The following is a 21,350-nucleotide window of genomic DNA, read 5'->3' as shown; positions in this document are numbered from 1 at the left end:
AACATATCAGACATTTATTCTTGCAAGAAGGAGCAAATACATGCACCCTCAAAGAGAGGTGTCCAGCATTGCTCCCAGATCTCCCAGCTTTTATACAGTGTGACAAACAGTTGACAGTCACCCCCATTCCCTTTGTATCTGCTTTCGTATGGTAATACAGAGTTGGTTGTAGGTCACAAGATAAGGACACAGGGGAGTCGTCAATTGGATGCGGAAAGTAAAACAATAAAAGGAATCACTTGCAAATAAGACAGAAAACGAAAGAGACTTTTCAGAGCCTGTTGACAAGAGACTTTCCGGAGCCACAATGCAAACAAGAGGAAGAGACAAATCTTTTTTTCCATCAATATCAAGGTTAAATATGAGCTGAACAAACTTACTACACAAACTAAATAAACTGAGATCACATCAGTATAGTGTTTAGGTATTATTTTAAGAAAGACATCATTACCTTTTCAGTTGAATATGGCAGAATATGTGTCTGTGTTTTGATCTATCCAAGTCCACAGTGTGTGGACAAATCCATTCACTGTGAACTCTTCACAGCCTGACATTTTTTACACATTATGTTACATTTCAGACTCATGTGCCATTTCTGAAAAAGGCAGGATCAGAATGATTTGTCTGAGGACACGATTGACGTGTCAAGTGATAAAATTCAGTTCATAAAGCAGAAAGACGTTGATTAAACACTCAATTTAGCTGTTTCTTCATTTACATGGATAGATGGCACAAGAGATGTTGTTGTATGCATCAAGTTCATCTTTTATTGTTTTTCCAGCATTTTGGAAGTTTTCCTGAAATTATTGGTCATCTCTAACATCTCTATGAATTTTCATAATGTATTCAATGAACACGTTCTTATTTGTAACTAATATATTTTTTTAAAACAACAAAACTGAACGGTGCACATTCACTGTTACTTAATTTACACTGAACACTCAGAAACCTATTGAGACCTGAGTAAAAGATCACTGTCACGAAATGATACAAAAAAGTTGTGCAGCGTTGCCATAAAATGTGACTCTGAATCTCCTGCTGATTAAACAGCAAACTGAGGTCTGCATGTTACCATGTTACACTCCACATTTTCTTTGTGTTTTTTTTCTTTTGGTTGGAAAAACCTTCTGTAGCCATCAAGAATTGACTGGAAGAAACTTTAAAAGAATTTTTGAGCAGACTTGTTTTCCTGAACTTCTGTCTTTGGGCCTGATGTCTGGTGGACACAGTGTTGGGACATGCAAAGGTGAGTCAACATGTTGTAAACTGAAATTGTTTTCACTGGATACACCTGCTCAGCAACAAATTGAAGACTTGGTCATCAGAGCATAAAGAGTCAGCTAATTATTTGAGCAACATAATGGTGCAATCCTCTGATTCTAGGTGTTCCTGGCATCACGCTGCAGCTAAATTAAAAGTAAAACAGAAACCTGCCCAGAAATCTGATCACATGCAGAAGTACCAAGGACAACAGGATTTCTCTAATTAAGATTTGTGGGCACCAATAGAACAGAATGTTCATGCTATTATTTGTTCAACATAGTTATGTTGCACTGTGGAATAAAATGTTAGATGCATTTGAAACATTTTTTTTCCCTTTCTTTGAAAAAACTTATTGAAGTACCTTTTCTATACCTACAGTGTGGAGAATGTGCTATGGAGAAGAAATGACTTTCATTTGAAAAATTACATCAACAAAATCCAGATATACAACTTAAAATACAAATTCATGAATGGTTGTAAAGGCAATGATAACCCTCACAATCTGCCTCTGTTATCTCATTTTAGTTGTTGACTGAAAGTACTTCACATGATTGTACATCTGTTGTGCTGTGGCAAAATACTATAGAATTGCTCATTAAAGTAACCTTCCCAACTCTTTCTCTGCTGCTTTAGGTTGTGATTACTTTAGTTGAGGAGGAACGAACTGTGAGTAGACTTCATTAGGCTGAAGGAAATGGACAATCCCTCTCTCTGTTAATGATTCATCTACAGAAAGTGGTTGAGCTAGCAGCATTGTCCAGTGAATTCATTCGGCACCCAGGATATTTTGGAAAAAGTGTAGCTGCGGATGAACTGTTTCTGCTGGATTTAAGTGTTCACTCAGGAGTCCAGGCGGTAAGTTTTAATTTTGTGGTATGTTACACATTTGATGTTTTAATTAGAAAATTTAAAAAGCATGTAATAATTGTATGTAATGTAGCCGTAATTACTTTGTGATTAAGATGATCTGTAATTTAAACCAGAGGAAAACACAATACTCAGTTATTTTGCTGATTTCACTTTACTAGAAAACATTTGTATCTTTAATCTTTTAAACACAAAAAAAAGTCCCCTTGCGGGATCAATAAAGTATAGCCATCTATTTATCTGACAGGAAAGCATTAACTTCATTTTTTGTGCTTTTATTTTAGATTTACAAAGATGAGAAAAATACTGACTGTGAACAATAGATAATAATATGACAATTTTAAGACTATTTTCCTAAATGTAATGAAAATCCCATACTTCTCGTGGCACGCAGTGGCTCTTAGGGGTGTTAGTCACTTCATTATCACAACTCTGCCCCAGCATTTTTCCAGCAGTATTACCCAGATGCAGCAGGGCTGCTATGGCTTTTCTCCATGGCGACTGGGTTCACTGGCCACAGCATGGGACTGAGCGTTTGCAGGAAGGAGGGTCATTAGAGTGTGACTTCGCTCTCGGCTCATGTAAATCCTGCGTCTATTTCGGTTCAAATGGATTTGTCAGGCAGCACGATGACCCTGTTTAGTGAGGTGTTAAATCTTAAAATTAATCTATTCTAAGAAATATTACAAAAGAAGTCAACTCATTAAAGCAACTAAAACTGTTAAAAACGTACATAACTGAGTGGTCCTACTAGAGCTGTAAATAACAGCCTCAGGTCATGTTGGCTTCTAACACCTTTCGGGCCCTGTTTAAACAGGAAAGTGAGCTCAGTGATTGTTTATTAGATGGTATCACAAACGGCCTCAGCACAGTCGTATATCTTGTTGAGCTATTGGGAAAATGACAAGCATTTCCCCAGTGTTGATTATTCTTATCTTACATATCTACTGTCAAACAAACATGATTTCCTCAATTTTTCCAACAGAATGACACTCTCATCTGTGCAAACATGAAAAACACAAAGCAGCGCAGTCTGCAGATTGATGGGAGAAGATAAAACTGAAAAGTTTCTTCATCCTGGGAAGTTATAGTGGACAATCACACCCATTGGAAAGAAAAGAAGATGAGGCTGCTTCTGTATTATTTGATACTGTTGGGGTCCAGTTACGTGATCTCAACCTATGGGCCCCATCAAAGAGCACAGATGACCGGTGATATTTTACTTGGAGGTCTTTTCCCCATACACTTTGGTGTTGCATCCAAAGACCAAGACCTCGCAGCTCGCCCAGAATCCACACAGTGTGTCAGGTAAAATTTATGTCTGTTTTACGAGTTGACGCAAAGTGTTTCTGAAACCGAGTGTGTGAGCTAATCTAACTTTGCCTGGTTTGCTTTTACAGATTCAATTTCCGTGGTTTCCGTTGGCTCCAGGCCATGATCTTTGCGATTGATGAAATTAACAACAGCAGCACTCTCCTGCCCAACATCACCTTGGGATACAGGATCTTTGACACATGCAACACAGTGTCCAAAGCACTGGAAGCTACCCTCAGTTTTGTGGCCCAAAATAAGATTGACTCTCTGAATTTAGATGAGTTTTGTAACTGTACTGATCACATCCCATCAACCATTGCAGTAGTAGGAGCCGCTGGATCTGCAGTTTCCACGGCAGTCGCAAACCTACTCGGTCTTTTTTATATTCCTCAGGTGAGTAACTATGAGCACCACTTCAACCCTGTATCCAAAAAATTATGTCCACATACAATTACTTTTACAGGAAGTGTGACAGCTGAATTATGCTTAATCAACAGAATGACAAAACCTTTAGCAGGATGTTGAAAAGCTGATTTCTTTCTTGTTTCAGATCAGCTATGCCTCTTCTAGTCGCCTACTGAGCAACAAGAATCAGTACAAGTCCTTCATGAGAACCATTCCTACAGATGAGTACCAGGCCACAGCCATTGCAGACATCATTGAGTATTTCCAATGGAACTGGGTCATTGCTGTTGCCTCAGATGACGACTATGGACGCCCAGGGATTGAAAAGTTTGAGAAGGAAATGGAAGAGAGAGACATCTGCATTCATCTAAATGAACTTATCTCTCAGTACTTTGAGGATCATGAAATTAAAGCTCTGGCTGACAGGATTGAGAACTCCACAGCTAAAGTGATTGTTGTGTTTGCCAGTGGCCCGGACATCGAGCCTCTAATCAAAGAGATGGTCAGGAGGAACATCACAGATCGCACCTGGCTGGCCAGTGAAGCTTGGGCAAGCTCCTCGCTGATTGCTAAACCAGAATATCTAGATGTTGTGGCTGGAACGATTGGCTTTGCTCTCAAGGCGGGGCATATACCTGGCTTTAGAGAGTTCTTGCAACAAGTCCAACCAAAGAAAGACAGTCATAATGAATTTTTCAAAGAGTTTTGGGAGGAAACATTCAACTGTTATCTAGAAGACAGCCCAAGACTCCAAGAAAGTGATAATGGCAGCACTAGTTTCAGGCCTTTGTGTACCGGTGAGGAGGACATTGCAAGTGTTGAGACCCCATACCTGGACTACACACACCTCCGTATCTCCTACAATGTTTATGTTGCAGTTTATTCCATTGCACAGGCCTTGCAGGACATTCTCACCTGCACGCCTGGACATGGACTTTTTGCAAACAATTCCTGTGCAGATATCAAGAAAATGGAAGCATGGCAGGTAATATTGTGCGGATTAAAGAAAATGAATACTTCATTTACTGATAGACCTGTGTGAATCATGCAAATTTGTTGTTTTACATCAAAGGTCCTGAAGCAGCTCAGACATTTGAACTACACCAACAGTATGGGAGAAAAGATGCACTTTGATGAGAACGCAGACCTGGCAGCAAACTACACCATCATAAACTGGCACAGGTCAACTGAAGATGGCTCTGTGCTGTTTGAGGAGGTTGGGTATTACAATATGCACATCAAGAGAGGAGCCAAACTCTTCATTGACAAGACAAAGATTCTTTGGAACGGATACAGTTCAGAGGTAAGTCAAGCTGTTTTGGAAAGGATGTTCCCATTAATGCACTCTGGTGACTCTTGTCATTTGTTTCATTTTGTAGACACAAACTCTTTTGGCTAGGAGGTAACACAAATCATTATGGTGTCATTAGCTATATTCACTCCTTCTGGTCAGTGTTGTGGTGGTCCTTCTGACAGTAATTCCGTAATTGATTAGATATTAGGCCTCAAAGAGAGGAATGTTTGGGGGCGTGCTGGGTTTGATTGACATTCCTGAGGCCCTTCCTGTTCCGGTATATATGGGTGGGCATAGTATCTTTGGGTTCCAAGTGACATTCGCCCTTCGCTTCTCCCAAACTCGTCCAAATATGGTCTCTTCTGGCATCAGAAAAACAAGATGGCAACGTCCAAATGGCTGACTCAAGGCTCCATATTGTGTTGGGAAAGTAGCATTTACTGAGTTTTAAGAGCATGAAATAAGGTTATCAAGAGCAGGGAGACCAAACCAAACCAAACCATAAATTCAAGGGACCATGGAATCAAAGAAAGGTGTTTGACATAGGCCTCATTGTAAAAACCCATTAATAAAGCTTTACATAATCATTAATTTTACTTAAAATCCTACGCTGCTTAAATTTAGACACATGTTTACATCTGTCGTTTTATACTTTCTGCCCCTCTTATGCAACTTTTCAGTCTGTTTTACATTCTATGCAGGTGCCATTCTCTAACTGCAGTGAGGACTGTGAACCTGGCACGAGAAAGGGGATCATAGACAGTATGCCCACATGCTGCTTTGAATGCACTGAGTGTTCAGATGGAGAGTACAGCAATCATAAAGGTATGGAGATTCCACACAATATTTAATATTGTTACACTTTATTAATGTTGCAGTTTTACCACAGATGATTTTCTCTTATTTATGCAGATGCCAGTGTTTGCGCCAAGTGCCCGAATAACTCCTGGTCAAATGGGAACCACACATTCTGTTTCCTGAAGGAAATCGAGTTTCTCTCCTGGACCGAACCTTTTGGGATAGCTTTGGCTATATGTGCAGTGTTCGGTGTCGTCTTGACAGCGTTTGTGATGGGAGTCTTTGTTAGATTTCGCAACACCCCAATAGTGAAGGCCACAAACCGAGAACTGTCCTACGTCCTCCTGTTCTCACTAATCTGTTGCTTCTCCAGCTCTCTAATCTTTATTGGGGAACCGCAGGACTGGACATGCCGTTTGCGTCAACCTGCCTTTGGGATAAGTTTTGTCCTCTGTATTTCCTGCATCCTCGTGAAAACTAACAGAGTGCTTTTGGTGTTTGAGGCAAAGATCCCAACAAGCCTCCAACGTAAATGGTGGGGATTAAACTTGCAGTTCCTTTTGGTGTTTCTGTGCACATTTGTCCAAGTCATGATATGTGTGGTCTGGCTTTACAACGCCCCTCCTTCAAGCTATAAGAATCATGACATTGATGAGATCATTTTTATCACATGCAATGAGGGATCTGTGATGGCTCTTGGGTTTCTTATTGGCTACACATGCCTCTTGGCAGCTATATGTTTCTTCTTTGCATTTAAATCACGGAAGCTGCCGGAAAACTTCACAGAGGCCAAGTTCATCACGTTTAGCATGCTTATATTCTTCATTGTTTGGATCTCTTTTATCCCTGCTTACTTTAGTACATATGGCAAGTTTGTTTCAGCCGTGGAGGTCATTGCTATACTGGCATCCAGCTTTGGGATGCTGGCTTGTATCTTCTTCAACAAGGTCTACATCATCCTCTTCAAACCCTCCAGGAACACCATTGAGGAAGTCCGATGCAGCACCGCGGCCCACGCTTTCAAAGTGGCTGCCAAAGCTACTCTAAAACATAACACAGCTTCGAGAAAAAAGTCCAGGAGCATCGATGGATCTTCTGCCTCAACTCCGTCCTCATCCATCAGCCTCAAGACCAACGGTAATGACTGCGACCAGACTTCAGGGAAGCACAGGCCAAGAGTGAGCTTTGGCAGTGGAACAGTTACTCTGTCTTTGAGCTTTGAGGAGTCGAGGAGGAGTTCTCTGATGTGACAGCAGGAGTGGGAGTGTCAAACTTCATTTTCTTCAATCCCAGTTAATCAATTCGGCATTTAATAGGGGGGATTTTGGACTTCATTTTAGATTTATTTACATCTAGATTTTTTTCATTTCTCCATTTTCTTCTTCATATTTTGGCAGAAAAACAAAATCAGTTTAACTTACATACTTTACCTGAATTCTGTCTTTTTGTTTTTTTTGTTTTGTTTTTGTTAGCATCAACCTGATGTACATTAACTCTGCTAATGATGGTAAAATATTTTGTACAATTAAAAACAAAAAAATCCTGTCCTGAAGTTTGTTGTTTGATTTTGGAAGAGTTATTCACTCTAATCTATCGATTAGAGAAAAAACTTCTGGAAGCCAGAAATAATCAATTTCTGACTTGTAGTTTTTCAGGTTTAACTAATATTTATTGTCAGGGAAAAGCATTCTCTCCTCAGATGTATAGTATCTCTTTTGTAATATTAAATATTTGTTTTGTTTGGTTTTTGTTAGGATATTCCGTATATTTATGATCCAGTCGAGAAAAAGTCTAATCGGTTCATTTGTCTAATGTTTAAAAATAACAAGTATTGTAATAGAATCATAAAATCCCAAATTGTGGAATATATAAATATTTGAACCATGATTAACTATGATAAACATGAAAAAACATGCCAGTAAAAAAAATTACCAGAATTCTCTTAGAAATAGATATGAATACTCAAAAAAGCAGTGAACATACAGAAAGAGTTCAACAGGGCATTTTGGTGCAGATCTTTCAGAGAACATTCTCTGCTTGCAGCTTACTTATCACAAGTCTCTGACAACTGCAAACAGTGCAGGCCTCTCTCACATGTGTAAGTAAGTCTTGCAGTAGGCCTTAAATACACAGTCATGTTTTTACAGACAGTATAGAGAGGAAGGAGGAGCACATATCTGGTTTTAAAGTGAGAAGAAACTAAGATGACAGCTGTAACTATTTTCTGAGTTGAGACGATTCTTTGATGATGTAATAATAAACCAAGAGATTACATATTTGTTATGGCAGTATGAAAGAGCCATTCGACTATATGTAAGTATGCAAATGCATGTATTTTGCTGACAGAACTGTGCTGAAATTAAATTAAAATGTTGAATACAGCCCAGAGTAATGGCTAAAGTCTTCAAGGAATCCTTGGAGCTGGTTAGCATCTCTGTTCATGGGTGTACCGAGCACGTGCATGGTTGCATAGAGCATAGAGCTGCTGCCCCATTACTGCTCGCCTGATGTTTGCCACAGAGCACATTGACTCTTCACAATTCTTCAGGGAAAATCTTTGAGGACTAATAAAATTAAGGCTTCACTGTTGAGAAAGAAAGACAGTTTGCTTTTTGGAGTGGCTCGGTCTTACCCATCAGGGATATGTGGAATGACTTGAAGAGACCCTAAACACAAGATATCCTAATATGGTGGAGCTGATCTGAAGCAGCTCTGTAAGGACAAATGTCCAAAATTCCTCTTGACTTTTATGTCAGGTTTGATCTGCAACTAAGCGCTTGTTTGAGGTTGGCTATTGTTGCAAATTCACTTAACTTTTCCGCCGGTACTGTGAATGTTTAATGGCTGTGTTTAAGAAAGACATGGACATTTTTTATTAATAGTCTCAGTACAACGGGGTTGTCTATTAATTGGTAATACAATTTATATAATTCACAAGTATAAAGTGTTTATATACTGTGTGGACAGTAAAGCCAAGATTTGGATATTGAACACATGGGACTATATATGCCTCAGAAAAAATCTGTAAGATAACTATATCCACAGTTAAGTCTCAAAATATGATAGAACTACAATAAAACAAACAAAAGAAAAACCTAGTCATTACATTAGTCATTCAAGAAAATATACTAATAATGAATCAACTCATTAAAGAGTGATATGATATGAGAAACAGAAACATGTTATAATGTAAGTTATATTCATCCCACTGTTTTCTATTTGAAGATATATTTTTGTGTGAAAATAGGATGCTGTAAGCAGCTCAGGGAAACGGTTGAAGGTTTCTACAAGTACTTCTAAACTAGGTAAAAGGGCATTTGAGGATGTGAAGACCTCCCACATCACTGAATAAGAGGGTGACATGCTCACATTTGGATCATGGCTAACCCAAAGCAGGCTAAGGAGCAGCTGGACAACCACCTCCTCTGTTAACTGGAGGAAACAACCTTTATCCCTAGAGGCACATATACAGCTTAGTAACAAGATCAGCATGGTGTCCATCTCTGATCTCAAGGGTGGGATGAGACAGATATTGGAGAAAATGACCAGGATGCATTGCATGCTGGGAACATCTGGTATCCTTGCTAAAAAAAAAGAAAAGAGGAAGAGGGCTCTGACAAAACCCTGCAGTTATTCAAATGGGGATGGAGATTTGAAGCATTTGTTCCACAACTCAATTTCAAATTCCCTCAAACCCTTAGCCCCATTGATGAATATAAGCATGCTTTCATGTTTTATTTCTGTGCTGAAAAATTAAAAGTGACAGCTAAATAGACACCAAGATGGAGGAAAAACTTGTAAAGGCTGCAGTGTGCCTCTCCTTAATTCAGTTGCTTTTCAATAATTGTTCAGACACTTAGGATTTGCACAAAGACCTTGAAATTATGAGATCGAAGTTACCATTTTTGTACTATTTTTTGTACTACTTTTTTTTTAACTACTCAATACATACAACTTACATACATTTCAAACGCGTATTGGTGCCGCAACCACGTGTAAAAGTTTTTTTTTTTTTTTTAATTCAACAATAGTATTGAGTTTTGCCCCACAGTGGAGTAAATGTGTTCCAAAATGAAGCCAACTTTGGCAACGTGTATTTTTAAAACTATACACCGGAAGTATCTATCGACAGGCCTAACAACGACTTCCGGTTGTAAATGCTGCCTTCACAATAAAAACGATGACTGAATCCTACCGTGTCCGTAGGAAAATAAAGAAGAAGGTACGCTAATATACGTTGTTGTTTTGTTTGTTTGTTTGTTTGTTTTTTATTGAATGGTGTGGATATTTTTCGAAAAACAATTTCAAGGACAAATAACACGTCACCCATCACAGATGTTAGCCCAAATTAATCACAGAGTAAAATGCTCTATTTTCCAAACTCTGGTCGCGGTGAAAGTTTGCAGCTTGCAGAGTGCGTGTTTGTGTTGACTTTACTGTTTGGTCTGCTGCCGCGTTGATTACACGAAGCGACGCTGACGTCTGCCGAGATGTGCCAACCACACCAGTAACGTTTATCTCTTTACCAGCAAAGGATGGCGCACGGTTGACGGGTTTTCCTGAAAAAAAAAAAAAAAAAAAAAACTGCGACGCGCGTCAGCTTTAATGCTGATATTTAACACTTGGAGACACTTTTAAAGTAACTCCGGACTCTCACATCCGCGTTCGTCAGCGGGCTAGCGGGTAGGTTAGCTCTGCAGGTGCGTCTGCACGCAGCTGCTGTCAGATAGAGGAGCAAACGTGAACTTTGATCACCCTAAAACACGGACGGGCAGCTGCAGCAGCTGCAGGAGCAGCAGCCGGAGATGTGAAGGTAGCCTCCTCACATTTGTGATGGAGTTGCTGCGATCAGCTAGCCGACGTTAGCGCCGTCCTGAAATGAACGTCAACACATGGAGGAGCTGCCTCAACGCTCGTTGATGTTGTCTAAAATGTCAGCGCGTTGCTCTTTTAATACGTTTGTCTGCTTGCTGCAGCATCCGAGACTTGACAGTGATGACTGCTAGTTAGCTTCGTAGTTACAGCTGCCATGTGTTCGCTGCTGGCTGCTCCACACAAACATGTGCACGGAGCTTAGCTGACAACGAGAACAGGATCTGTGTTGTTTATGTATACGAGTAGTAATTATAGAGCTCGGTGATATGGACAACTTAAATGTCACGGTATTTGGGTGGAAAAAAAACAATATCGCAGTGGTATTGTAGGGACGACTATTGGTGCTCTCACAAAAATATTTGCATGGAGATGTTTGAATATTAATCATTAGTAATGTGCATTAAATAATTAAGTGGGAAAAGGCAAATAATAGAACAGCTAGAAACACTGGGAAGTTCAAGAAAAAAAAAACATCACTTTACTGTAAATGCAGCCCTAAAAACTAGGAAAAGGCAACAATTTTGCCGTATCACGATATCCAAAATCTGAGATGATATCTAGTCTCATATCATTATACCATAAATATTGATACATCACCAAGCCCTAACATTAAGTAATTTACCTAAACAATTAGACAAAGAACAATATTCTGTTTCCAGCTTCAGAAATGAGAGGATTTATGCTCTTCTCCTTGTTTGTTAATTGAATTTCATCCAAGACAAAGTCATTTGAAGTAATTTGCTGTATGAGATCGCAGCATTTGCATGTCAAGGTTGAGTTTAATGGTGACCAAGAGAGGGGAAATGTGAGGTGTAACTGTATACATTTGCATAATGGAAAATAATACCATTCAGAAAACCATCTTGGTAACATGCAACAGGATAAATGGCTCTAAACACAAAAGTAAAGAAACAGAACTGGAAGACACTTAAGCAGGATCTCGATTTCTTCTAGGGTGTATGTTACTGTAGAATGAAAAGTAGTTGGTAGTAATGGATATATATATATATATCTTTTAAACTAAAACTTGCCTGTGAATGGTGTGTGTTTTTTTATTTTTTTATTAATTTTGATGTGTATGAGTTTATGATGCAATGACACCATTTCTTGGTAGTAACTCCTTTTTCTCAAATCTATTTACAGTTGTTGGAGATTTCGCTCCCTCAAAATGGATTTTTGAGGACTCGACAATGGATTTTCACCAATAAGTTCTTACCTGACAGTGATCTGCTGATTGATTGACTAATTAATGCAGCAACATGTTTCATCGCTATGGGATGACGGGTCAGTGAATCTGTGGCTGAAATGTTCTGCACGGAGGAAATCTCTTAAACTATAATTAACAGCATCTACACACGTCTTCACATCAGCGGAGTCTCACAGCCATGGGCTTCTGTTCACCTGTGTGCAAGACTTTGCGCAGGGGGAAGTATTTTGTACTGCTCGTTCTCTCGCTCTCGGTGCTGGCATGGATCACAACTTTTTCAGGCGAAACTGTGAAGTTTGTTTCAACTTACTCCGCCTCAACACAAATTATTCCCAAAGGAGACGGCCTGCGGGATAAATTCAACTCTTGGACAGCAGCGCCAAATCGCGTGAATCCCACACCACAAAAAGTCAAATGCCCTCAAGAGTCCCCATTGCTACGTAAGTGAACTCCAAAGTGTTGGTTAAGGAGGTGATAAACATACTATGTTTATTGTGAAATAAGGTTTGTTTGTACTTTGTTTTACGATTGCAGCTTTAAGTTATGTATCTTTACCCTGACTAAATGACGGGAGACAAGTTAACTGATTTGTGGAAAAACACAGGTTTTTAGGTTAGGTTAGGTAAGGTAGTTACTTTATTAATCCCCGAGGGGAAATTTTTTCGCTACAGCAGCATACAGGAAGCAAATTTCATGTCATGCACATGTCATTTTACATGTCATCTTGAATGTAGCCATTTCCAGCAGAGTGGTCAGTGTCTGAAAAGTAAAATGATAGTTGATTGCACAATACGAGATTCAAATTGATAGAAAACAAAAGTTAGAAGACTATAAAATAAGACTGAAAGCCTTAAAAGTTTGGGATTGTTTATTTCCAGTGTTATCAGCATTATAATCTTGAAATACTTGTGAATTACATTTTAAGGTGCTCCGTGTTGTCTGTCCTGTGAAGGTTCAACAACTTAGGGAGCAAAAGAAATAGTATGAAATGGACTCGGCTGGGAAAATGTTTTGCGTTGTTTATTCAGCAAAGCCTCATTTAATTGTGATACTTTGCTGATGACTGCTTACAGTTGCACAACAGTGTTAGATTTGGAGTTCTGCCACAGTTTGTAATTTCTGTTTGTACAGAGGGAGCCAGGAAGCTGTCCTTTGAATCCTCTCTGAAACTGAAGGATGTGGAGACTGAGAACAAAGCAGTGACTGAAGGCGTGTACGAGCCCTCAGACTGCATAGCGAGGCAGAGCGTAGCGATCCTCATCCCACACCGCAGCCGGGAGAGACACCTCCTCTACTTCCTGCATCACCTGCACCCCTTTTTGCAGAGGCAGCAACTGCGCTACGCCATATACGTCATCCAGCAGGTACTTCTATACAGCATGCACAGTTTTCTTATGAAATCAGTTCCTGTTTAGAGGAATATGCAGTAATTTACGAGTTTTTTAGCTTTTGTTTTTCCACTTATAACAACTTTCAGATACAGTTTATCAATCAATTAGGACCACTGTATATCATCTAATTACTGTATTTGAAAACTGTTATTGTTGGTCCTAGTTGTGACAATCAAAAAGGAAAAAATATATAATACAGTTATGACCAAATGTCATGTCATGACACCTAAAGAGTTCAGTCGTGGAAAAATGAGCAACTTTCAGTGAAGATGTACTATGTGAAATAATTGTATAACTTAGTTACATTATGTAAAAGTCAAATCAATTACTTGTGGATAAAATCAAACACTGGGTTGGAGGAGTGTTTTTCTCCAACCGTAAATCATGTTGGCCAGCTGTTTCACTGAATCCCAACCAGAGACATGTAACATGTCGTGTACAGTGACACAACAATGCTGACATTTCTGCTGGAAACATAGAGACAAATGAAGTAAAGGATTATCCCATGCCAAAGTCAAATACCCTGAAACTAAATCAAGTTCTTAAGACTTAAAGACAGAATGATTAATGTCAGTAACTGCAAGGCAAACCGCAGAACACGTTAATACGATTCCTGAATTGTTTGCGTGTGTGTTTAAAAAGCTGACTGACAAGCAAATTTACATTGTGTCAGCTCAGGTTTGAATTATGTACTTATCATAACAATGCACGGTAAACACACGTGTGTTAGTTGGTTTCTTTAATTTCTATGAAATAAGAAAAGTTATTTTTTAAGTTTTAGTTCCTGTGTGGACATCTGGTTTCTGGTAGAAGTCCATCAGAAATAAGCACATAAATCTCCTTCGAATACATTTCCAACGCATCGCCTTTTGTCTCTGATATCCTGGATATCCTCTTCAGAATCTTCTTCAGGTCTTTAGAAACAAAGTTATTTAAGAACAAGGATCCAAGTTAATTGTATTCTCTGACATGCCATGAGTCACTGGTTGAACTTGATTCTACTTATAAAAACACAACAGGAGAAAATAAGCAGTGAGATACATTGAGCTTTGAAATGTACACATACAAGTTTACAGCGTATTGTAATTGTATTGTTGTTGTTTTTTTCAAGTCTGGTGATGCAACCTTTAACCGTGCCAAGTTACTGAATGTTGGCTATTTGGAGGCACTAAAGGACTACAGCTGGGAGTGTTTCATCTTCCATGACGTGGATCTGATTCCTGAAAACGATCACAATTTATATGTCTGTGACCAGCACCCCAAACACTTGGTGGTTGGGCGGAACGCAACAGGATACAAGTAAGTATGACTATGACTAAGAGTACATTTCTGTCAGCCATGAGTCATAAAACTTGATTCTACCCTTGTGAATAAAAAGTGCTGTCTAAGCATGACGGATGACTGTCTTTTTTAGGTCTGATATCCTTTTTAAGCTCAGAACTGTAATATTTCCTGATGATGTTGTACTCTTAGGCTGCATTACAAAGGCTACTTTGGAGGAGTCACTGCCATGACCAAAGACCAGTTCTTTCAGGTGAACGGATTCTCAAACACTTACTGGGGTTGGGGCGGAGAAGATGACGACCTTCGCATCAGGTGAGACAAAAACAAGTGAAAACACCTCTGTAGAATCTGAAGCAAATGTTCCTTCATGAATCCCTGGCTACATGCTGCTGTCTCACACAGGGTTGAGCTGCAGAAAATGAAGATTATACGGCCGGCTGCTGCTGTCGCCCGCTATACCATGGTGTTTCACAAACGGGACAGCGGCAATGAAATAAACAAAGACAGGTCAGTCAATATAAATGTGCTGTGCTTCTTTCCGAATATTCTAGCTGAATGTATGCCCTCAGATTTATGCTGCAAATTTCACTTTTTTTGTGTGAAATTTTTTCTTTTTCTTTCCAGGATGAGGTTGTTAGGACGAACTCCAAAGGTGTGGAGGAAGGACGGACTCAACAGTTGCTCATATAAGACTTTGTCGGTAGACAGGCTGCCTCTCTACGTGAATATTACTGTGGACATCGGTAAGCCATAGAGTTGAGATCTCAAACAGGAAGCTGTGACCAAAAAAAGAAGAAGAAAAAAATCTAATATATTTTGTAAAGTCCAGGCCACTGCAGGCAGAAACACTCCTATATATGATGACATATTACTCACACAAAATGCACATTGTTTTCATTAGTTTACATATCTAAATTAAAGTAAGCTAGAAACTACATTTGGTGTTAGCCGACACAGTTTTGCATATCATGCTGCGCTCATTTCCTCATATTATGAGCAGCCTTGTCTCTTTTTTTAACTGGCCCTTAAACTGCCTGTTCTGGTGGTTAAAGTGTTTTGCTAAAATATCCAACTGACAAAGTTTAATTTACATATATGCCTTATTATTTGCCTGCATGATGTGCACGCATGGACGTGTATTTTGTATGTATTTTGTGGATGCATTGACGTCCTCATGTTCCTACAGATATACAGGTGCTGTCACTTATTTGCCCTAATTAGACCTGATCAGACTGTGATTGATTAACTGACAGATATGTCCATCACACTCATGTTAGATTTGTTGTTCCTGTTTATTCATATCTCCATTAGCATATTGCATATTTTTCAGCGTAGCACTTGCCAAGTTTAACTGGAGCAAAGGTCTAATCAGCCACTTACCTAGAAACACCCGTTTCAGTGTGCAGAGCCCAAAGATGAAATACATGTTTAGGTTTGATTCCAGGCTGCTAGGACTCTTTAAGACAATGACATGTTTGATTCGATGTTTTATCGATCTAAATATGTTAAGCACAAACTGTAGGGAAGAGCTAATCTGGTGTAAAGGGAACACTGAATCAGTTCATGTGCATTAAAGCTACATTACATGACTTTGGCAAATATTAGAAATACAAACCAAACTAACCAGAATTGGTAAACCAAAATAAAAATAAATACGAGTTAATCAAAATGTAACATACTATATACTTAAACTATAACCTACTGAAATACCTACACCTACCCATCTGTGGGGAAAAACATTGACCAAGTGAACGACAGACATAAAGTGCATCATATTAATGAATAGAATGTAATGCTAGATATCAGAGGTCTTTCCCATCTTAAACTTGCCAGTAACATCACCGCTCTGTTTCATAAAATGAGTGATTGAAAAAGTTAAACAAAATTACTTTAGGTATAGAGTTTGCATCTGTCCTGTAGCAAACAGCAGATGAGCCTTTTGGGCAGAGGAAGAAAAACTCAAGCAATAATAAGAAGAACTATGTATGGAATGTTGTTCATACTAACTCAATCCAAATATGTTATTTTGAAAAAGGACATAATGTACACTGAACTGTAGGCTGCCACTGCAGACATTTTTACACTTTATAGTGAGAAAAGCACAGGTGTAATTAATGATCTTATTGATGGCTCGGGTCCATTAAGTGTAACGTGACCCAGGAAGTGGCTCGCTTGCCTCATTAATGTTATTGATGACACTTGTGCATTTTCTGCTGTGATATATTAATATGTTGGCTGTGAAAATAACCTGTTTGAGGGTTTAAACAGGGTTTTTATGCCTGGTCTAGGGACTAAGTAGGCTTTTTAAAAAAGCTGTGGGCTGTACTTTGTTTACAGAAGTTAAGAACTTTGACCTGACTTGGATGTTATTTACCTGGGAAGTAGTTTTGTGAGCCATAATAAGTTATGATTTCTGCTACTGCATGTTTTTTAAGGCCTTAAGTGGGGATTAATGGGTGTAGGATTATTTATTATTCCCTTATTATTATTATTATTATTATTATTATTATTATTATTATTATTATACTTGTATTCTTTTCAGACCAATCAAGCTTTTTCTTACTATTATATTATGTGAAGCAGTTTCAGTGTAGAAAAATCTGCATACTTGTATTGATCATTACATGCTGCTTAGAAACATGTGTCTGATACACATCGAATTTATTAAATGATTTGATTTTACCTTAAAGGTGACATATCTGTTGCTGTGTTACAAATACATGTTTTCATTTATCTGACCAGCAAATGCTACTTCTTTCAAGATGGAGCAATATTACTAACTAAACTGACAAACTTTGTTTACTTCACTCCACTATATATATATTCAAATTAGTCACTGTTATACTATAGTTTCAAAACAGATACAAACTGCTCTAAATGACAGAGTTGTATGTGTGTGAATTGTTGCTCTGTTGATTAACTGGACTATAAATCTGCAGAGTGCTGTAGCCATGATGAATTCAAGTGTTCTATGTTGTTGGTGGCCACTCTTGAATGAATGTTTTCTTTTCTACTCTGGGTTTGAAACTTTTATATGTCAAATATATTCAAAGTGCGTTAATTAAATTACAATTTCTCTGCAAGATTTTGTAAAACGATCACAACCAAGAAAACCATGTGGTAATATTGTAGCATTAGGAAGTTCAGACATTGTTTTCCCTTCAATTTATACTTGAATGTTTTTGTTGATCTGTGATGATTTGGCAGGTTTTGTTGTTGTTGATGGTAGCAGATTGATCATGGCAGAGAAGGAAATTATGCATTTAAGTTCTCATGGGATTATTTCACTTTAGAACAACTTAAGAACTGTCTTCTAGTCTTTATGTGTTTCAGAGCAGGGGGTTTCAGTTTTGGCATGACGGTTTTGGTTTATCGAGATATTCACCTGAATGTAACAGTGTTTTCTTCCATCTGTGTCCGTCATGAATGCAAAAGGACCTGACGAACTGATCAAAAATACTGACGGGGTTGCTGGTGTGCAACAAATACTGTAAATGAGACAATTAAATCCTGATGATCTTTAAAGGAGTTAAGATTTCTTAGTTGTGGCAATTTGTACTGTACCTGTAGTGTTTGGGATATATTGATGGTACTAATGAGTGCAAAAAGGTATATATATTATTCTTATGATATTCACAGGTGCTTGCACTACAGTTTGATATAGTTGTTAGATGATTTCCTGTAATGCATCAGATAGTTCTACAATAAAATGAAGTCCCTCTAAAGAGTTTCTCCCAGCATAAATAGCCTGCTCTATTACAGTTAGGAAATTAATGTGGATGATGGTAGTAGTATATTGTACAATAAGCTCAGTCCCACCAGGCTACAGTTCATAAATCTGACCAGTGGGGGGCGGTGAAAGCACAACTATCACTTTTGGAAAAACATCTTGAGATAGGTCTGTTGTTCTTGTTATTAAAGAGAGAATTCTTTCATTTCCAGGCTGTTTGACCAGCAGTGGTCTTACTGTATAATGAAAACAAACTGATTAAGTCTTGTCTGTTTGTGGAAAGATGTCACACTCAGCATCAGCATGGACCATCTGTAGAGAAAACAGCCAATGTGAGCTAAAGGAAACAGTTCTTAGATTTTTCCTGATGGACCAACAACAAAAAAGTTGAATAAATGGTGAGTTTCTACAATTTTACTCTGCTGGATTTGAATGTGAATGCACACAGTGTGCTCATGTTGCTCGTTTCAAAAGTGATGCAATTCTAAGAGGACTTATATGAGGTTAACGCTCCCCTTTTAGAAACTGTCTTCTCTACCGACGAGCCGCTTTCAGCCATGCAAACTTACTGTGGGTACGTATACGTACAAAATGTAGCTGTGGGACGTCATTACGTCAAATAGTCGTAATATTAACATTATCACGATATGAATATTTTTATCTTATCAAAACTTCTACAGATATTATTGTGAACTATATGAAATGGTAGATCCTTAGGCTACAATTTGATGTTTTTTGCTTTTTGTTTGTTGTCGTGATTGTTTTTGCACCTGACCTTATTACGGGTGTGTAGGCTACAATGTTGTGTAAAATCCATCAATTAAGTATTTTTTTGGAACCTAATAATTTGCTATTTGAATTTATTCTGACTGATTTCCATATTGGGGTAGCATTGTTTCTGTTGACAAATATTGATTATTGTCTTATCAGTGAGTAACATGAGCTTTAAAATATATTATTGCCTCAGACCAACAGTGTTTTTATATATGTAAATATACAAGAAATATTCTTTTACCCATCATTGCATCATTTCCACTTTCTCACATTTAGCTGAAGCTAGACTATGCTGCAGATCTACAAAATAAATTACATAAACATCTGAGGAAATGGAGGACATGTACTACAAGACTAAAAGTAAGGACAAGAATAGCCCCTTATTATTCACACACACAATGACATGTCTTCTTTGCATAGACACTTTTTTTTTTTTATTAACCATTGCAAAGAAAGAGCGGGATGTCTGAGGCTTTGTATGAACAGCATGATGTCATCTCCTCTTCCTATGGTGCAGAAAGAAGGCTTTGTCTTGCCAAGGTCAGGCCTGGTCATCTAGCTCACGTGACATTCACAACACAAAAATATCAACTCTTCAAGTCTGTACGCTACGATCTACTCTACAAACCACTTCATTCAGAAACTTAGAAGAAGGCCAGTGGTGTCTACAATGTGTACTGTATTTTCATAAATATTGTAACCCTCGTACAAGTAGGACTTCACTCATTGGATGTTTATATCTCTATTTGCAATAGTAATAGATGTATGGCAAAGCAGTACGCTTTGCTTGAGAGTAAACACAAACTCCCGACTCATTCTATACATCTGTTGCACACTTGGAGACACAAAGGGGACTTCCAGGTGTGCATAAGTTTGGAACATTCCTTTCCTGGAAATACAGAAACACAAAGAGCATCAGCTCAACGTGGCTTCATGCTGTCTGTCTGCTCAACTGACACGCCCACCTGCCTTGCTCAAAAGGACCTCCAAACTGCCCTAAGTGCCTGTGTGAGCCTCACTCACTGTAACCACTAATTCACCTACTGGAATATGAGTTGTTATTGCAAGTGAACATACATCAGGGAGCGAATAGACAAAATAATAATCCAACACAATAAAAATAGAGCAAAATAATACATGAGAAAAATAAAGAGGGGTGTGCCTCCCACATGTCCGAGCCTGACTTGGTTGAGTTGCCACATTCTTAATCATGTCATATTATTTCATTGCAGTCTATCAGACCAGCCCAACAGGTCAATGGTGGGAGTTTGTGCAAGTTTCCTCTCAATGCTCCAATTTTCTCACAGTTCAGAGTTACACTGGTCAGGTGAGGTGAAAACTCTATGTGCATTGTGTGTGTTTTCAGTCAGATTTCCTTTGAGCCATTGCATGCTGGGTAGGCTCCCCTATTTCCTTAAGAGTAAATGAGTAGAGCAGATAGATGGATAAAGTACTTAATCAGCAAATGGAAAAAAATGTACCAAAGAAAATTTGAAAAAGAAAACTAGCATCCTTAAAGCTGTGAAAATGAATATTATAGAAACGAAGCATCACATGACTATTTATATTTTAAAGGAGCCACTACTTCTAAAAAATCCGCATAAAATGATCACACAGCTCTGCAGGTTTCTGTCGGCTCTACTGAGAGTTTCAGCTTCTGTCAGCTCATTGTTTTGGTTTTCCGGCCTGTTACTTTACTTTGTCACACTGCTTTTGACAGCGTTTGGGCTTAAGCTGTAGAAAAACAAAACAAAATCTCTACACTGTACCTCAGCAGCATTAAACGGAAGACAGACAATGTTAGTGATTAGCTGGTGGACAAAACAAAGCATTTACTGAGGGTTAAGAGATAGATATTTCCTTGGGGAGTTGGTGGAGACCAAAACGAGTAGTGAAAATTGAACCTACATTTTTCAAGTGGCCAAAACACAGCCCCAAATTAATGGATCCATATCTGCTGGATGTGTAAACAGACAACTGTTTCCCAACAATTTTATCATATCAACTTAAAAAAAAATATATAATATGTGCATGTTAGTGTGGTGATTGCAGCTTGTTTCTGCTGCCCCAGAGTGCCCTGTATAATCTAATATACTGTAACCCATGTGGGTGAGAATCTGTAAGTGGTTTCTGTGTTTCGACAGTCTT

At 38.5% G+C, this 21,350-nt stretch overlaps 2 protein-coding genes across 5 annotated transcripts; both read left to right on the top strand.

Moving 5' to 3' along the window:
- Positions 1-3,253: 3,253 nt before the first annotated feature.
- On the top strand, positions 3,254-7,191 carry casr (calcium-sensing receptor). The gene is made up of 6 exons (XM_069145599.1): positions 3,254-3,438; positions 3,531-3,837; positions 3,995-4,834; positions 4,922-5,152; positions 5,845-5,968; positions 6,056-7,191. The coding sequence occupies exons 1-6, from the start codon at positions 3,254-3,256 to the stop codon at positions 7,189-7,191; spliced, it is 2,823 nt and encodes a 940-aa protein (XP_069001700.1).
- A 3,189-nt stretch (positions 7,192-10,380) lies between these two features.
- Positions 10,381-17,657, top strand: b4galt4 (UDP-Gal:betaGlcNAc beta 1,4- galactosyltransferase, polypeptide 4). 4 transcript variants are annotated; one of them, XM_069146504.1, is made up of 7 exons: positions 10,381-10,624; positions 11,960-12,463; positions 13,155-13,387; positions 14,526-14,713; positions 14,888-15,010; positions 15,101-15,205; positions 15,323-17,657. In XM_069146504.1, the coding sequence occupies exons 2-7, from the start codon at positions 12,202-12,204 to the stop codon at positions 15,450-15,452; spliced, it is 1,041 nt and encodes a 346-aa protein (XP_069002605.1). In that variant the 5' UTR covers positions 10,381-10,624; positions 11,960-12,201; the 3' UTR covers positions 15,453-17,657. The 4 variants fall into 4 exon arrangements, with proteins under 4 accessions (XP_069002605.1, XP_069002607.1, XP_069002606.1 ...); XM_069146506.1 differs by having other exon boundaries at positions 10,381-10,754; XM_069146505.1 differs by having other exon boundaries at positions 10,381-10,874.
- The last annotated feature ends 3,693 nt before the right edge of the window (positions 17,658-21,350 follow it).

This window comes from Embiotoca jacksoni, unplaced genomic scaffold, assembly GCF_022577435.1.
Source record: "Embiotoca jacksoni isolate LCO1_2020_lvr unplaced genomic scaffold, fEmbJac1.0.p SCAF_13, whole genome shotgun sequence".
Taxonomy (NCBI): Eukaryota; Metazoa; Chordata; class Actinopteri; family Embiotocidae; genus Embiotoca; species Embiotoca jacksoni.
Note: the sequence above shows the minus strand (reverse complement) of the source record. Positions and strands in the feature narration are given on the sequence as shown.